Raw genomic sequence first — 16,405 nt, forward strand, 5'->3', positions numbered from 1 at the left:
TTTGCAAATATCTTCCCCATTCTGTCAGTTGTCTTTTGGTTTTGTTAACTGTTTCCTTTGCTGTGCAAAAGCTTTTGATCTTGATAAAATCCCAACAGTTCATTTTTGCCCTTGCTTCCCTTGCCTTTGGCGATGTTCCTAGGAAGATGTTGCTGCGGCTGAGGTCGAAGAGGTTGCTGCCTGTGTTCTCCTCAAGGATTTTGATGGATTCCTTTCTCACATTGAGGTCCTTCATCCATTTTGAGTCTATTTTCGTGTGTGGTGTAAGGAAATGATCCAATTTCATTTTTCTGCATGTGGCTGTCCAATTTTCCCAACACCATTTGTTGAAGAGGCTGTCTTTTTTCCATTGGATATTCTTTCCTGCTTTGTCGAAGATGAGTTGACCATAGAGTTGAGGGTCTATTTCTGGGCTCTCTATTCTGTTCCATTGATCTATGTGTCTGTTTTTGTGCCAGTACCATGCTGTCTTGATGATGACAGCTTTGTAATAGAGCTTGAAGTCTGGAATTGTGATGCCACCAACTTTGGCTTTCTTTTTCAATATTGCTTTGGCTATTCGAGGTCTTTTCTGGTTCCATATAAATTTTAGGATTATTTGTTCCATTTCTTTGAAAAAAATGGATGGAACTTTGATAGGAATTGCATTAAATGTGTAGATTGCTTTAGGTAGCACAGACATTTTCACAATATTTATTCTTCCAATCCAGGAGCATGGAACATTTTTCCATTTCTTTGTGTCTTCCTCAATTTCTTTCATGAGTACTTTATAGTTTTCTGTGTATAGATTCTTAGTCTCTTTGGTTAGATTTATTCCTAGGTATCTTATAGTTTTGGGTGCAATTGTAAATGGGATGGACTCCTTAATTTCTCTTTCTTCTGTCTTGTTGTTGGTGTAGAGAAATGCAACTGATTTCTGGGCATTGGAAAATCATCACTTTTTTTACCTTTAACCTTGGATTTTAAAATTATTTTCTTGTTATCTTAATGTACATGAACTCAGAGTTACTCTTCGCCCCCAAAGTTTATCTTGTCTTCCTTTCTGTGCTATTTTTATTGTCCAAAGCAGAAATAACTTAGAAGTTATTATTTTATATCATAGGGTCACCATTGTGGACCAAAGAAAAACTTGAGCCAATAACACTTCGAAATGGCCAGTCTCTGATCCTTCCTTGCAGACCCCCACTTGGATTACCACCACCTATAATATTCTGGATGGATAATTGTAAGTTTTAAAAATATGAACTTTCTGTCTTCGAGATACTTACGATTACTTCAAGATTCTTATGATTCTTATGATTATAAGATTCTATGTTACCTCCCATGATTCATAAAATGTTTGAAAGAAGTTTTAGAGATGCTCAAAGGAAAGAAATGCTCATTGAAATAAATAATGTGTCATGAAATAAGCAACATGATTTTCTTGAGCACCTACTGTATACCAGGCACCTAAAGAGACCAGATTTCCTGCTTCCACCGAGCTCATATCCTATGTAGTGAGAATAGATAGGGGGGTGGAGACGGAAGCAGAGATCAGTGCATTTGTAAAGTAGGTGTCAGTTGGCAACAAGTGCTATGAAGAAAAATAAGCAGGGACACCTGAGAGGCTCAACTGGTGAAGCGTCTGCCTTCGGTTCAGGTCATGATCCCAGCATCCTGGGATCGAGCCCTGCATTGTGCTCCCTACTCAGCAGGGAGCCTGCTTCTTGCTCTGCCCCTCATTCCCCCTCTTGTGTTCTCTCTCCCAAATAAAATATTTTTAAAAAGAAAGAAAAATAAGCAGCATTTTGAACAGAGACTTAGAGGAATGAGAGAGCAAGGCAGGCCCCTAAATGTCCCGGTAGAAGGGAAACAGACAGGCCCCTGAGGCAGGAGCATCCTGGTGCCTGGAAAAGCCCCAGCAGGTAGCGTGGCCAGACCTCCGGGAGCCCAGTGAGAGGGACACAGATGACGTCGGAAAAGTCCAGGGCTCAGTACAGAGGTCTTTGGATTTTTCTCTGAATGAAGCGGGGAGACACAGAAGCAGGGACTGTACCTGAACCTAGCCAGCTAGCAATAGCCCTCCTTCAGTTCCTGTGCGGGTGGCAGAGGGGACAAAGGCAGGGTAGGGACACCTGCCAGGCGGGACCCTGCTGAAATCCAGGCAGAAGCTGACGGTGACAGGGACTCGAGTCGTGGCTGTTGTCAGGTGGGAACAAATGGTCAGCTTCTGGATATATTTTGGACATAGAGCCTCCAGGATTTATTGGGATCGGGCTGGGGGTGTGAGAGGGAGCTACCAAAGATAACTCCAGAGTCGAACAGGGAGCCGCTGGTGACATGGAATCACCATTTCCTGAAACAGCAGAAGCCTGCAGGCGGGGACGGCAGGGAATCAGGCTATTTGGGATGTGTTACATTTTGTCATTTAGGTTTGGGTTTTTTTTTTTAATCTCCAACAACCGCTAATACTTCCTGAGCATCTATTCAGTGCCAGTCCCTTTGCTGAGAACTTTACGTGGGGTTATCTCATCAATTTCTTACAACAACCCTGCGGGGCATATCCGATTATTCATTCTACTTTTTATTTTTTATATTTTTTTATCGAAATGTAATCGACAATGTCCTGTTGGCTGCAGGTGTACATCATAGTGATTTCATACTTTTACACATCACGAAATGCTCCCCACGAGAAGTCTAGTTACCACCTGTCCCTATACAGAGTTATTACAATATGACTTATCTCCTGTGCTGTACAGTACATCCTGTGACTTACTCATTTTATTACTGGAAGTTTGTACTTCTTATTCCCCTTCACCTATTTCGCCCATCCCCCAATGCCTCCTCAATTCTGATAACCAGTGGTTTCCTGTATCCATGTCTGTCCTCTTTTGTTTGTTTAATTAAACCTGTGGTTTCCATTTGCATTTCTCTAGCGATGTCGAGCATCTTGTCATCTTTCCACATTTTAGATGAGGAAACCGAGGCACAGAGAATGAAGTCATCCATTAGGCCATCTCACATCTGTCTACCCCAGCCCTGTCCTTAAGGGAACTGTGTGGTGCTGCCTTTTCTCCCCTCCAGAAACTGTGCTAATAGGTTAGCATGCTCCCTTAGAGGTGACATGGGGTTCTGCTTGGGGACCAAGAAACCAGGGTCGTGGAGGTGAGAGGCCTATAGAACAGCCATGAGGAGAAGCCCAGAAGGAGTTGTAAGGCAGAGGTCAGGCTCTGGTCAGCAAAGCAGGCATGGTAGTGCAGAGGTGCTCCTAGAGCCAGGGCTGGGTGAGAGCACTGGGGGTGGGGGTGGGGGGTCAAAGCCTGTGGTGTGGAGACCAGGAGCCCCCCAAAGGGACTTAGGGAGAGACCAGCAAAGCAGAAGAGAAGGAGCCATCCCTGAGGGAGGAAGACAGAGACAGAGCAGTGTCCCTGGGGCAAGTGTCCAGAAGACAGAACTTTTTTTTTTTTTAAGATTTTATTTTTATTTATTTGACAGACAGAGATCACAAGTAGGCAGAGAGGTGGGGGGACAGGCTCCCCACTGAGCAGAAAGCCCGATGCGGGGCTCAATCCTAGGGCCCTGGGATCATGACCTGAGCCGAAGACAGAGGCTTTAACCCACTGAGCCACCCAGGTGCCCCCAGAACTTTTGATCAACTGTTTCAAAAGATCAGATAACTTCTGATCTGACCGAAAACAACTATTCAATTTGGCAACATCGGGATCACTGTTGACCTTGACAAGAGTCTTTTAGGTGGAATGGTGGGGATGAATGCAAAATATTTGTAGGGAACACAGTCTATTCTCAGTAACATGATTTCCCCTGAATTCATAGACTGTTCACATTTCTAAGAGAAAATTTAGCTGGAATATTTCATTTCCATTTGTAACTCTTGTATGGAAAAATATTCAGAGAAAGTATCACAAAGAAATGAAAAATAAATATATAAATGAATCAATGAGCAGACATTTTCCTGTGAATGCATAACAGCTTTCAAACAGATTTTGAAAGAAAATATAATGAGTCAGATGTACATGGGAGGTATATCCAAATGTCACTACCCAAACAAGGCTGTGTTCGGTCCTTGGTTCTTACTCAGAAACGATGACCTTTTCACTTAATAAATAGACGAATACATGTAAAGTTTCAGAATCATCTGAGTATGTGACTTTGTTTTCCATGTTGCACTTCTGGGCTATGTCATGAACCTACATTTTAGGCTGTTGGCAAAGCATCTGGACCTTTCAAATGAAATTGCATCAGGAATACAGAAGAAATTTAAGATTTGTATAGCCTTCTTGCAAGGTGACATTATCGAGTTCTTCCTGCCTGTGTACATTTTTTTCCCAAGTGTAAGGCAAAGAACTCAGGGGGCAAAATGCTACCACCCTCTTAAAGTCTCATTTCTTTAACTTGACTTACCAACACCGATCAATAATAAAATACAACATGGGAATCAGAAGAGAATAAATGAATGCTTATCTTTAACTCTTTGTATTCATTAAATAAATGTACATTATTTTCCTGAGTATATATATATATATATATATATATATATATATATGGAGGGTTTTGTTTGTTTTTTGTTTGTTTTTTGTTTGTTTTGTTTTGTTTTGAGAGAGAGAGAGTAGGAGCAGGGGCGAGGAGGAGGAGCAAATGGAGAGGGAGAGAGAATCCCAAGCAGGTTCCAAACCCAGCACGGAGCCCAAAGTGGGGCTCAAACTCACGACCCTGAGATCAAGAGTTGAGCTGAAATCAAGAGCTGGACGCTGAACTGACTGAGCCACCCAGGCACCCCTCCTGAGTTATTCTTAAAACAACACTTTCCTAGGCATTCCTGGCTTATAATCATGAATTTACAACCACCAACCAAACCCTCATCTTGGCCAAGAACTCGGCTCACGCGGTAACCTGCATTCTTTCAGGTTCTGCCTCCACATTTCCCTGCCCTGAGAAGCTGCAGCCTTTTGACCCTAATTTTGCATTTCGTGTGATGTTAGATGGAGTGCCTTTTGCAGGAGGAGAGCCCTGCTTGGCTCAGACTGGAGAATCCTCCAGAAGACAGAATACCTAGCCCCAAGGTTGCTGGAAAGTGCAGGTTTCCTGGTTCTCTCGCTTCAGAGGCACCGAATGCTCAGTTAGGGCTCTGGGAACTGAGTCAGAAGCTTCAAACAGTGCGTGTTAGCCCTCCAAGTGCAAATCCTGCCCAGGTCCGTGGCCCCGCCTCCCCAAGTCCCCTGTCCACTTAGAAAGGCTTCCTTCAGCGCCTGAGGCTCGACAGTGCCTTAACTGGTCCCGAGGGGAAGTAAGCTGTGAGGCATGAACCTGGAAAGTCAGAGTGCAGACTTTCATTTCATTTAATCACGGAGCCCCTGGCAAGGGCCCCGCGAGGGTTCAAGGCTACAACAGACCGTCTCTATCGTCCTGCAACCTAAATTCCCAGTGCAAAGAGACAGGCAATAAAGCACACACAGGACAAGTAAAAATACCTCATATGTTAGAAGGAAAGAAAAAACTCGTGGGGGGGTGGGGGCTGGAGGCTCAGCTGGGGGGCCTCTGAGGGGCTCATCTGCAACATTCCAACATCATCACATGCTGTTGTGAATACCGCGCCCCCTTCCACTGCCGTGTGCTCCCGGATTCCTCAGTGAGGTCACGGACTCAGGCAGGGAGGGAGTCTGGGATGCCGGGCGCCTTGCGCGGGGCGAGCTCAGGCTTAGATGCTCTCACAGTATCTGGCGTCTGACCGAGCACGTGGAGGCAAGCCAACTTAACATCCTTACAAGCTTTTTAAATGCATTTTCTAAGATACGTATTTACACGTGTTTAACAATTAATATTAAATATTAGGAAAAGTCCTGCAAACTCATTTGTAAAGCCTTTTTTTTTTTTTTTTTTTGGTCTACACTTGCTTAATACAACACTTGACTGTATGATTCTAGTCTCCCCTTTGCTCCCACTCCAGAGAAATTGGGCTCTGGCAGGCACAGTTGGACTTTTCCTGTGTTCTGCTGTTGTTTCTGCAATGACTTGCTTTTACCTGAAGAGCTTTATAGGGGAAAAAAAATTCCAGGAAAGTTCACCAAACTATGAGTAGTTATTGGGAGAGCTTTGGGATGGAATCATCTGGATATCTCTCTGCCTTTCTCCAGCCTTTCAGAGACTTCCACAAAGTGAGAGGGTTTCTCAGGGTCTGAACGGAGACCTTTACTTCTCCAATGTTCTCCCAGAGGACACCCGCGAGGACTATATCTGTTATGCCAGATTTAATCACACTCAAACCATACAGCAGAAGCAACCTATTTCCGTGAAGGTGATTTCAGGTAAGAGCTCGGCCTCCTGACTCTCTCTTTCAATGACGTTTCCAAGTGTGCCTAAAATATATTACCTAGTAAACACCACTGACGTTGAACTACACGGGTTCATTGATCAGGAAAGTACCCGTGACTAGCTACTGACGTGTTGGCAGATAAAAGCACACGTAACCCAGATACTGTATTGTACGTTCTTTGCTGATATCACCGTTGCTGTTTCCACGATAACTTTCGGAGTCTCCTTGGTCCCCGGAGCATCTGCGCGTGTGTTCTGCCCCAGCGTGCCTGGACTTAGCAGTCCCGCAGCTTCAGTTCCGTGTCCCTGTATTCCTGGCTGGGGTGGCTGAGGGACGTAATCAATTAGTGAGTCGTGAATGATGTAAAATCCTGTGTTTCCTTGGTAGGGATGGCACCCGGTCAGCATGGGTGTATACGTTTACTTTTGTTGCCCGAGACTTTTTTGTAGTACCTCCTCCCCTACTTTTTGCATTCTTCATCATATTCTGTTTATTTCAGTGGATGAACTGAATGACACCATAGCTGCTAATTTGAATGACTCTGAGTTTTATAGTGGTGAGTTCTGGTGACTGCAACTGGTACTCCTCTCCCTCATCGTAGAATCGGTTCACTAACTCCACCTCCATAGCTATTAAACCCAGTTTCTCCATGAGAGTCCTAGTTCTGTGTTTAATACCACTAGAACAATGTGTGTTTTCTACGAAACTTAGCTACACGCTTACGTCATGTCACTAAAACATGCTGCACGTTGTATGTATAATAATAAAAATTATTATCACTGTTTTCATGTGAAGCACCATTTCCCATGATCTGGGGGGAAAAATCTTTCATGTTTGTTTAGAATTATATTTTTCATTTTTTTTGTCTTGTTCACAAACTTTTCTCATTAACCAAAAAAGGGGGCATTAATTCGCTAGAATACTAACTCGTCAGTCTTAGTAACCATTAGCAACTAACATCAAGTGGATTTTGATAGTAAATCATCACATTTCCCATCTGTTCTCACATGACATTATCAGTGTCATATAATTAGTAATAGCATTTCTCGTAGTTTTGTTCAAAACCAAGTCACTCTCTTCAGTGGAAATAACCTTTTTAAATATAGAGCATTTAACTTCATTCTTATAAAAAGAGAATTCGATTTCCTTAAGGGAAATGTGACTGTAAGGTCTAGAGTCTATTAGTGAAAATTGTGGTTTCTGGTATGGGGGTCCTCTTAATGATCTCTAAGGCAGAATTTCTACGGTATTACTTTTTTACCCTTGAGATATAAAGTAAAAAAACATTAAGGTACCATCAATGATCAGAATAGGCAAACCACAACTTCTGCCTTGTTATTTTATTTTAATATATCCTGAAAATGATGGGTCTCAAAACCATTCCCAAAGTGATTTCAGGGAGATAAGGTTTCCTCCACAATTTCTAAAGTCTTAAGAAAATTCTCATTTCTCTCAAGTAAAACCTTCCCTGGTATCCAGTTTTTCTCCTTCTGAGGAATGAGAACAATTCATATATTACCTTTTCACTCACTTTTGGTGAGCATCAAAGAGATAATGCATTTAAGTGTTGAAAACTCCAAAGGGCGATAGAACCTTAAGATGGTATATTCTTACTTCACAGTTTTCTTAGAGGCCATTAGAAGACAAGGCCACTTTTAAATGAAGTTTCCGTGAAACCGAGGATGGCCTTTGTGGGCCTCCCTGAGATCTCTGACTTGAGGCCTCTTTATTTTTTCATTGAGGAAACCAAGTTCAATTTCTTTACCATTCATTATTCTTAATGTATGGCACACAATTTGCCAGACTTCTGTCAGTAACTTGCTAGTTTTGTTTGTTTTGTTTTCCATAAACCTTGCAGTTTGGGGGTCTTGATACTTAGACATCCACCACAGATTTAAGTCCATGATTAGTAAATGAAATGGGCTATGATATTGTCCCTAGTGTAAACCAAACTACTCCCTTCCATAGTCACAGCTTCCAGAAAAATCTAACATCTTCCGCAATATAGTTAATTTTCTCTTTGACCCGAGCACTAATTGTAAGGGATGGATAGTTTGATAATGTGACTTTCCTCTCTATGTCTACATATTGAAAATTTGCCAACGCACCAAAAATTCATAAAAACCTAACCCATGTTAAGGGAATGTACAAGAGTGAAATAGTCCTTCGTGTTAATGGTTATGTAACCAATATCATTTCTGTTCCCAGCTCAATGAGCAATGTTTATAAGGCAGAGAGTGTGGATGTGCAGTTTAATTTCAGTGTTTAGTGGTTTTGAAAAGGGATTAGATTTTTAGGCAGTGAACCGTGTTTCGAGAAATACATATGCATAACTTTTAATCCATATGATTTTATTGTTTGCAGCAAAATCAAATAGAGAGAGGCCACCAACCTTTTTAACTCCAGAAGGCAATGCCAGTCACAAGGAAGAGTTAAGAGGGAATGTCCTTTCGCTGGAATGCATTGCAGAGGGACTGTGAGTTCCCACTTTCTGTCTTTTTTTAAAAAGATTTTATTTAATTATTAATTAATTAATTAATTTGAGATGCAGGGAGCAGCAGAAGAGAGCACGAGCCTGTGGGCAGGGGAGGGGAGGCCAGGGAGGGGAGGAGTAGATGGGGGAGGGGAGAGGGAGAAGCAGACTCCTTGCTGAGCAGGGAGGCCAACTGGGGGCTTGATCCCAATCCCAGGACCCTGAGCCTGAAGGCAAACCCTTAAACAACTGAGCCGTCCAGGCACCCCTGCGCTTTCTGTCTTAGTGTGCATTTCTGTAGCATTTCTTACAAAAACCTAGTGGGTCCATAGAGAGGCATCGATGTCATAGCAACAGTCATTGTCTTATACTAATTCCAACAAGCATTAAGAAAAATTTCATAATTGTTTTCAAAAATAAGCCATGTGTATCTCATATTATTGAAATATTCTCTTAATATAATAGCTTTCCTCTTGAAATAAGTATCAGGAATCCCTTTGTGGTTGCTATGGTTACGATTAGGGTGTCTTATTTCACTACTGTTATGTAACAAACAACCTCAAAACTTAGCGGGTTAAAAACAATAGCTATTTATTGTTAATCATTCGCCCACAGGTCGCAGGGCAGTTGCTGTAAGAGGCTAGAGAGGGACGTTTTAGGGTGAGCCTGCTCATGCCTCTGCTGGGAAGCTCCACTCTGGGTTCATGGCTCTGGGGGTCTTCTCAGCAGCTCTTGGCCTTGAGTGACTCCTGTCCCTCTAGCAGTCTAGCCCCGGCTTATTCTCCTAACAACAAAAGTACACGCATCGCCTCTTAGGCCTCTTACTGTCTAGCCTCAGAACAAACACCCTGTCCCTTTCACTCCTTCCTCTAGGCAGGTCACAAGCCTAGCTTCTTTGCAGATGACTCATCTGTGCATAGCTTAGATACAAGGACAACTGTTATATTAGGTGCCCGTCAGAAGCGAGTTTCTACATCATCCCTTCTTAGCCCTGGCACCGAGGAAGTACTGTTGATGTGGGCGCATTTGCTGGAAACATTGCGTGGAATCTCAGAAACATTGTTATGATCCCATGTTCTGATCTGCACTGTCCTTGACCTGGCAATGCAACAGTTTCGAGTTCCTTCCCAGAACTGACTTCTAGGAATGGCTTTACTGCAAGAGACACGTGGAGGCCTCTGCTGGTCCCGTCCAGAAATCACAGCACACGCTACTCAGTTCAAGTGACTGAAACTAGCAAAATTCCCCTTTAAAGATATATTAAGTATATATCTTTCCCATTAGAATTAAAAGCAAACCCCCAACCCCTTGCAATTTTCATACATCATGGTGTTAGAAAGTGGTTTAATCTACTAACCTCCAACCTTTGGGGAGCAGAGATACCCGTTCTCGCAATTTTATGAATCCCCTTCCCATGAAGGATCTCTTATGTAAAAATTAAAATATGGTTGGTATTTGGAAACTGCATTAAACTTCCAAAAGAATTTTTAAAAGCACGGGATGGTGTAAAACTAAGATTGAGGAGTCTATCATTTACAAACCAGTAGCTATAGGACTCACAGAATCATAATATTTCTAATTCTTAATAACTACTCAGTGGAGAAGTAAGCAGGCTTCCAGAACAATCCATGGCTTAGTTTGACCTCATGCCTCTCTCCCCATGATCCACTCACCTTCAGATCATGTGAGGTGCAGACTATCTGACTGAAAAAAAACACCAGAATATGGTATCAGATACACATTGGTCTCATATCTTCCATTTTTGAAAATGATTTTACATTTTCCACCTCTTTTTATATTCCCAGCAGGTTTCATTTTAGAAGGTATTTCATCAAAGAAATATGTTCAATTATTTCTATTCAGCTACACAAAACAGAAGCAATTCTACAATCAACCAATTAACCCCATTTGAATTTCTAAGGACAAATATTGTGATCTTCCTGAGGTTCTTAGGCCATATGTTTTTTTTTTTTTTTTTGTCTTTGTCTTCTTAACATACAACTCAGTGCTTGGTCCAGAGTTCAGTGCTTAATAAATATTTGTGTCCAGTGAAGTTTTATTTTACTCTCATGAAAATCTTCTAAAGTCACGAGATCAAAATTCTTCCATTTGTTAGGGAAATGTGTACAAAAGTTCATGGGCACAAATTCGTATATCAGCACTTTCTCTGCATTTTTAATTCTAGCTGATTTAAAAGAAAAACCCAGTATCATTAATTTCATAGTAAGCCTTTTGATTGACATATTCGTTTATGTAAAATTTTCTAGGTGTGTCTCACTGATCAGAACTTTGAAGATAATAATGAGGTCCTTTCAGCAAAGTCACCTAGGCTAACCTACTCATTGTGTCAGGGAAGTCCAAGGTCACGGTGTGCCATGCATTAAAACGGCGCTGCCTTTGTGACGGTGCTGGCTCACAGACTTCAATACAGGGGTCTGAGCATTATTTATAAAAGTGTGAGGCTAGTTACAATGTCTTTCTGTTCCTCAGGATCTTTAGACAAAGAAGTTGTTACCAACTTGCATGAAGATTCACCCTCAAAAGCAGCGAGGTGAACTTCTTTTTTAAATAATATCATTTACTTATCTTATCAGGCCTACCCCAATTATTTACTGGATAAAAGAAGATGGAACCCTGCCCATCAACCGGACATTTTATAAGAACTTCAAGAAAACTCTGCAGATCATTCAGGTTTCAGAAGCAGACTCTGGAAATTACCAGTGTATAGCCAAAAACCCACTGGGAGCTATCTATCATACCATTTCTGTCACAGTTAAAGGTATACAATTATTTCAAATGCATGGCTCTTGCCTTCACGAGAAGTCATAAATCTTCAATTAAATATGCCTTTGATTTAAACTTCAATTCATAACAAATGTAAATTTGTATCAACAGTCCTGACCCCTTGGATCTTTTCTCACTGCTCTTTAGAACGCATCTAAATCAGGTCAAAAATTCTCTCCCCCAAACCTTCCTCATAGAATTCCAATTAATAATTGTTAAGAAGAAGGAGGGAAACCAGAAATCACCATGAACATCCCAGTTATAACTCCTGCAGGCAAGAGCCAGTGAGGAAAGATTGATGAAGGTTTGAGGATAAACAGAGAATCCCCTTAGCCTCAAAGTACTTCTTCTCGTACACACATACACAGCCCCCAAAATTAATTATGGAAGCAGGTTTAACATATTTTCACAAAGTCTTCACCTTTCCTCTGGGAAGGAGAGGGAGCTGAATTTCCTTACCCTTGAGTAAGTGCTGGACTTAGTGACTCACTTCTAGGGGATAGACTATGGAAAGCAGGTAAATAGCAACTTTACAGAGAAACCTGGCAGATACCACCTTACCATGTGTTCAAGGTTAGCATAAGCAGTCGTAAGTCATGTTGGTATCGTGTATCCCCCAGAATGATGCAGTAAGAGGGATCCATCACCCAAAACCTCAGTGTAATCATGAGAAAACACCAGACAAACCCAAGTTGAAAGACATTCTACAAAATAACGGATCAGTATTCTTTAAATGTGTCAAGGTCATGAAAGATGAGGAAAGACCAAGAAACTGTCAGATTGGAGGAAACAAGTAAGGAGACAAGACAAGTAAAGATAATGTGGTAGCCAGGAGATGGTCCTGGGACAGAAAGAAGGCATGGGTAGAAAAAGATGTAGTTTAGCTAATCGTATTGTACCACTGTTAATTTCTTGTGTTGATAACTGTACCATGGTTATGTAAGGGAACACTGGAGAGAGCTGGCTGAGGGGCTCATGGGAATTCTCCATACTAACTTTGCAACTTCTCAAAAGTGCGAAGTTTCTTAACTTCCTTCCCAGTTTTATAATTATGTGTATCCTACAGGACTCAGAATTTAAATTCATGTTCCTTAGCCTTATGTGTACTATAACTCACTCTACAACCTTAGTGAAATCTGTTACCTTTTTAACGTCTGATTAATTTAATGTGAAACGAGATGGTCTTTGTATCAAAAGCCTCTACAAACAGTCTTTTGAAAGTCTAAAGTGTTCTTTGAGGCATCACTTACAATACTATTCACTCTTTAAAAAACGAGGCTAACACATGTTTTGCTAAATATTTATTTTGATATTAAAACAGTTCAGTATACTAAATTTGCTAGAACACTTATATGATTCAAATGTTTGTGGGGGGTTTTTTCTTCCTTTCTTTCATAAAGCGGCTCCATACTGGATCATGGCACCTCAGAACCTTGTGCTGTCCCCAGGAGAGGACGGGAGACTGATCTGCAGAGCTAATGGCAACCCCAAGCCCAGAATTAGCTGGTTATCAAATGGAGTCCCAATAGAAAGTAAGTTGCCTTGACAGGCTCTGTGGTTGCAACCTATTTTCCAAGCATAGCTACGTCTCAACAGGGAACAAATGGAATAAAATCACTGGTGGTGAGGAAGGAAGCCATGTGTGAGCTAAAAAGAGGTGCCGAATTACCTTCGGATGTTTGTTTTATTACCTCTCGATATTCCTGATGACAGAATAGTTTGTACCCTTAAATGTGATGGTATGTGTTGATTAGGACTTGGCAATATTTCTGGTCTTTTTACATGGATCCTAGGAAAAATGACAGGGTCAGAAAGAAACATTCCTGGAGAGTTCAGATCTTCTCTGTTCCAAATGTCAAGTGTTTTGTGGAAATGTCACAGGAGTCGGAGGAGACATGCTGGGGAGGCTAGGGATAGAGCCACAGCTGTGGTCATTTAAAGAGTTTTAATTCCTAAGAGACACAGCTGTGGTCATTTAAAGAGTTTTAATTCCTAAGCACAGCCCAGATGTCCCCAAGTTCTCTGGTCTTCAGAAGTCACGATCCCCCCCCCTTTTTTTTTTAAGATTTTATTTATTTTTTTGACAGAGAGATAGAAAGCACAAGTATGCAGAATGGCAGGCAGAGGGAGAGGGAGAAGCAGGCTCCCCACTGAGCAGAAAGCCCGATGCAAGGCTCGATTGGAGGACCCTGGGATCATGACCTGAGCTGAAGGCAGATGCTTAACCAACTGAGCCACCCTGGCGCCCTCACCATCCCATTTAATGTCCACAGAAGAGGGTAGCCTCTGACCATGATTGTATTGCAGGACGCTTGGTCTTTGATTAGTTTTCCCTCCCTAGGTATGCTAAGCTCACCTTGAGCAGTACTGACCCAGGCCCGGCTGCTGTGGGCCACCTCTTCAGCCACCTTCCCTGGACCACTCACAGCTCTCTCTCTCTCCCAGCCAGCTTCTCCAGTCTGCCACCACGCTGCCCAGAACAGCCCCCAAAGTATGGCCACAGGCCCATCCATTAATCTTCTAAATCACAGCAAAGCCCAGCTTTACAAAACCTGGTTAAAGGCTTGAGGACAGTGGAAGGCTTGAGGATTATGGCAAAGCAAAACAAACTTAAAACCAGATAGTGCCCCTCCCTGTTTCCAGATTCCTAAGAGAGAGAACCCACCAGGTCTCCTTTCCCCCACCTCACCCACCACCTGCTGCTGGTTGCAGGAGACTCTGCCCATTTTCTCCTTCTTGGAGTTCACACCTTCTCTTAAACCCAGAGAGAGAAAATTGGCTTTTGTTTAAAATCTAGACTCAGGCTCACCCTCCAGCCGGTAACATAATAATTAGCAAAGGGATTCTTGACTCACAATATAGACAGCCTTCAGGTTGACAAAGTAGAGCAGCTTTGCTCCTCGTTGCCTCCAACCAGAATCAAAAATGGATTTGATTCTACATAAGTGAAAGCTCCTTTAATCTGACTTTTCTGAAATAGTCTTCACCCTAAAATGGATCTGAGAACCGCTGGCAGATTTCAGTGGCTCGGTCCCTGTGTCTCACCATCCAGGTCTCACAATGGCAGGTCTAGACCAAGGAAGAGCTCCCCGTCCCATGAATTTTATTAAGAGTTTGTTTGTGTCACACTGTGCAATAGTCATCAGATACTCTAAAACAGGCAGCCTGTTGTCTACTGTAAAAGGAAATTACGTTCCTGGGAGAATACAGATTGCAACGAGGCCAGCAATTGGGGCTTGGGTAATTGTGCTCCCAATTTTAACCATGACTGAGATCAGGAAGAAGTGCAGAGAGTACCCAGTGGTTGTGCATTGGGAGGCTGTTGCCGTGAGTGGAAACAGAGAAAAGAGGATACGGCCCAGACCTAAAGAAGTTATATGGAGCACTGTCTGATTTTCCCAGGAATGCATTCAGAATGGCAGGAAAGGGTCTGGGCCCTTTAGGGAGGGTTAACCGTGCTCCTGAGATCTGGCCTCCATGGGACTGACAAGTGGGAGGGGCCGCCCATCTCACCCCCCAGTGGGGAAAACCCCAGGCGCCAGGGAAGGTTGAAAAAGATAAACCCCTGGGGCTCCATGGCCAGAACTCAGTCCAGTCCAAAGTAGGGGAAATTGAGACCAAGTTGGGTCAATGACACAAGTAGACTCGGAGATGAGATAATGAAGCTGATCTTCCGTCTTGATCTACTCGGCTTGTGATCCAACCAAACCAGGCACGGGCAGTACCTCCCAGAGAGCCTTGTTGCTCCAGCTGTGTGAAGGGCTCTGAAGTGCACTCACAGACATTCCCTTTTAAATGAAATATCTGGGGGCGGAACCAACTGGGAAAGGCCTGCCTGGGAGAGGGGGTGCGCAGGACAGCGGTCCTGGGATACAAGTTAGGTCCTTCCACCATAACCCCAAATCATCTGATTAGGTCCTGAGCAGAAAGCTAGAACAAAATCTCCCAAATTGGGTTCCAGGTTCGTTCATACACCAAGGTGATGTACAGTGTCTGCGAGTGGTGGCTTCCTCCGCATCTGGTGGCCTGGCTCAGAGTTCGTGGGTTTGTGTGGGGGGATCTCATTGCTCACAGTTGATGGGCTTTGGCAGCTGGTGGGGACCCTCAGAGCTCTCTGCACAGTGGTCCTGCAGACCCTGGGGCTACAGACCCTAAGGGCGGGTCCTGTGCCCCACCCCTACCCCCAGCAGCTGATCTATCTACAGACTCTGCTGAACCTTGATTAGCTAAGTTCAAAGTGAAGCCTCCCTGCCTCCACCTCATATTGACTTCCCCCGCTCCAACCTAAGGAGTAAATGTGGAAGAAAGCGGTCAAAAAATCAGTAGGAGTTTGAAGAGCTTTGAGCCTCTTCCCTTTCCATCCTGTTTGATAATTAGCCTGTGAATCTGGAGACCCCAAAACCAAATTGCCTTTGAGGTTTGGGGACCACTCTAGACACAGGAGATGGGCTTGTTTTTTCTCTGTGGCTTGTTGAGCCGTGGACCCCACAGATGCCTCCAGCAGTGATGGAGCGCTGGGGCTGGGGGAGGCGGAGAGGCAGGCGAGGCGAGGGACAGCACCGTCACCACAGGATGCGGTGGATGGAATTGGCATGGTGAGGGTTCCTAACCTTCCGGGGGGCCTCGTGTAGACCCCAGAAGTTAGCTGGGAGCCCCAGCTGTATGGACACCACACCTTTCCCTAAGAAGCTGCAGAAACCTTGAGGGGGCAGCTGCTGAGGCGAGGGTCAGGGAACAGCCACGTGTCTGTAGCCGGGAGGATGGCGGCACGGTCCAGAACATTCCCAAGATTCCACCAAGGCATCTCCCTTCGGCCTTTTCTCCAAAGCAGAGGGCTC

At 43.4% G+C, this 16,405-nt stretch overlaps 1 protein-coding gene across 2 annotated transcripts in view; it reads left to right on the forward strand.

Annotated features, from left to right (window-relative positions):
• The window catches only part of LOC111155259 (neuronal cell adhesion molecule), a 287,921-nt gene that overhangs the window by 222,107 nt on the left and 49,409 nt on the right, over positions 1-16,405 (forward strand). For both annotated transcript variants that reach the window (XM_022515369.1, XM_022515370.1), the window contains 6 exons: positions 1,103-1,225; positions 6,132-6,302; positions 6,810-6,866; positions 8,675-8,786; positions 11,378-11,562; positions 12,968-13,099. In XM_022515369.1, coding sequence (XP_022371077.1) covers positions 1,103-1,225; positions 6,132-6,302; positions 6,810-6,866; positions 8,675-8,786; positions 11,378-11,562; positions 12,968-13,099 — 780 coding nt within the window. The remainder of the gene's footprint in view (positions 1-1,102; positions 1,226-6,131; positions 6,303-6,809; positions 6,867-8,674; positions 8,787-11,377; positions 11,563-12,967; positions 13,100-16,405) is intronic.

Source organism: Enhydra lutris, unplaced genomic scaffold (assembly GCF_002288905.1).
Source record: "Enhydra lutris kenyoni isolate GAN:26980312 unplaced genomic scaffold, ASM228890v2 scaffoldscaffold40, whole genome shotgun sequence".
NCBI lineage: Eukaryota > Metazoa > Chordata > Mammalia > Carnivora > Mustelidae > Enhydra > Enhydra lutris.